General features: G+C 40.8%; 1 protein-coding gene across 1 annotated transcript; it reads left to right on the top strand.

Moving 5' to 3' along the window:
• Positions 1-614: 614 nt before the first annotated feature.
• On the top strand, positions 615-1139 carry LOC137223013 (tigger transposable element-derived protein 1-like). Its single transcript, XM_067734627.1, has one exon. The coding sequence runs from the start codon at positions 615-617 to the stop codon at positions 1137-1139; it is 525 nt and encodes a 174-aa protein (XP_067590728.1).
• The last annotated feature ends 979 nt before the right edge of the window (positions 1140-2118 follow it).

The raw sequence follows: 2118 nt of genomic DNA, 5'->3' as shown, positions 1-2118 counted from the left end.
GAGCTCAATTTCTGACACACAGAAACTGTGAAATAATAAATGTGCATTGTTTTTAACATTAAGATTGTAATAATTTGTTAAGAAGCAAATAATTAACTAATACAGATTTTGGTACCCTGAAGTAGGATGCTGGTGTAATAAATACCTAAGCATGTAGAAGTAGCTTTGGAAGAAGGCAGTGGGTAGAGGCTGGAGAACTTCTGAGAAGCATGACAGAGAAATCCTATACTGTTTTGAATAGGCTATTACCATTCAATAGGATGCTAACAGTGAGAGCTTAAAAGCATGTGATGTTATTGGAAGCTAGAGGAAGAAGGATCCTTGTTATGTAGTGACAGAAACTTTAGCAAAATTATCTCATGAGATATATGGAAAGCAGAATTTTAAGTGATGAACTTGAATATACAGTAAGTCTCCTACATATGAACCTTCAAGCTGTGAACTTTCAAAGATGCAAAAATGCATTTGCATGTCCAGTCATATAAGTTAGTTCACGTGTCTGGTGTCCACTGTCACATACATGCACCCTTTACAAGTGGTTGTACTTTTGTGTACTTTTACTATACAGTACTGTATGGAGTACAGTAGTATAGTATCTTTATTTCAAGCCCAGGATGAACAGAAGCAAGTGTAAAAGCAGCAGTGATGTAGCTGGTACAGTTAAGAAGCGCCAAGAAATAACGATGGAAACAAAAGTGAAAATAATTGAGAGAATGGAGCAAGGTGAAAAGATGGTAGACATCTCTCATTCTTATAACATGAATCACTCAACCACTGGCATGATTCTAAAGAACACGGACAAGATCATGGAACACGTGAAGTCTGCTGTGCCGACAATAATATCAAAGAAGCATGGAAAAGTGATGGAGGAGATGGAGAAACTCCTCAGTGTGTGTATACAAGATCAGCATCAGTGTCGAGTCCCACTCAGCTTAATGCTGATTCAAGAGAAAGCTAAAAGCCTGTATGAAGACTTGAAGAAGAAACACGGCGAAGAATCAGAGGGTGCATCTTTTAATGCCAGTCATGGCTGGTTTCATGGGTTCATGGCTAGAGCCAACATTCACAACATAAAAGTAACTGACGAGGCAGAGAGTGCAGATATGGTAACTGCCCGGGAATTTCCTAAATCACTTTGAGAAATTACTGATGAAGGCACATATTTTCCTGAGCAGGTTTTTAATGTGGATGAGACAGGATGCCAGACCGAAGTTACATCAGTGAGGAGGAAAAGTTGATGCCAGGCTATAAAGCAGCAAAAACAGGCTAACTCTATGGTTTGGTGGCAATGCTTCTGGCGATATGAAGCTGAAGCCTCTCTTAGTTCATCATTCAGAGAAACCAAGAGCCCTTAAAAACATAGCTAAGGGCTCTCTTCCTGTTGTGTGGAAGGGTAACCCCAAAGCCTGGGTTACACAGGCTATTTTCCAGGACTGGTTTTTCAATTACTTTATCCCAGAGGTAGAGAAATATTTACTGGAGAAGCGTATCCCATTCAACATTCTCTTGCTGTTTGACAATGCTCTGGGCCACCTCCCATTCATGGACGACTTTCATCCCAACGTCAAAGTAGTGCATCTGCCACCAAATACTACGTCGCTCATCCAACCTATGGACCAGGAAGTTATAGCGACTTTCAAGAAATATTATTTATGTCACACTTTTCATCAGGCAGCAAAGGCAAGTGATGAATCAGGAGCAACCTTGTGACTATTTTGGAAGGATTATAACATCTACAAGGCCATAAAAAACATTGTCTTTGCTTGGTGTGAAGTTACAGCCATCACCATGAATGGGGTTTGAAAGAACCTGTGCCCATAGTTTGTTCATGAAATTTGTGGATCTGAGAATGTGGATGAGGAGTCCAAAGAGGTCTTCAGTAACTTAGTGACCCTCAGTGAGAAGCTGGAGCTAGATCTGCAAGAGGACGACTTCACTGAATTCCTTGCTGTGCAACATGAGGAGCTTACTAATGAAGACCTGATGGAAGTGGAGGTCCAGAGAAAGGATGAAGGGAGACAAGAGGAAGGAGAAGTAACTGAAGAACTGAAGAGATTCACGATGCAGGAAATGACAAGGGGATTTTCTTTGAGGAGGCACTGTTAGTTTTTGAGGCAC

The sequence above is a fragment of the Pseudorca crassidens genome, chromosome 4 (assembly GCF_039906515.1).
Source record: "Pseudorca crassidens isolate mPseCra1 chromosome 4, mPseCra1.hap1, whole genome shotgun sequence".
NCBI lineage: Eukaryota > Metazoa > Chordata > Mammalia > Artiodactyla > Delphinidae > Pseudorca > Pseudorca crassidens.
The sequence above is the reverse complement of the archived record's forward strand: the minus strand, read 5'-3'. Positions and strand labels throughout refer to the sequence as shown.

What these genes read in the sequence shown, in the direction of transcription:
- LOC137223013 (XM_067734627.1), top strand. Translation starts at nt 615, where the DNA reads ATGAACAGAAGCAAGTGTAAAAGCAGCAGTGATGTAGCTGGTACAGTT.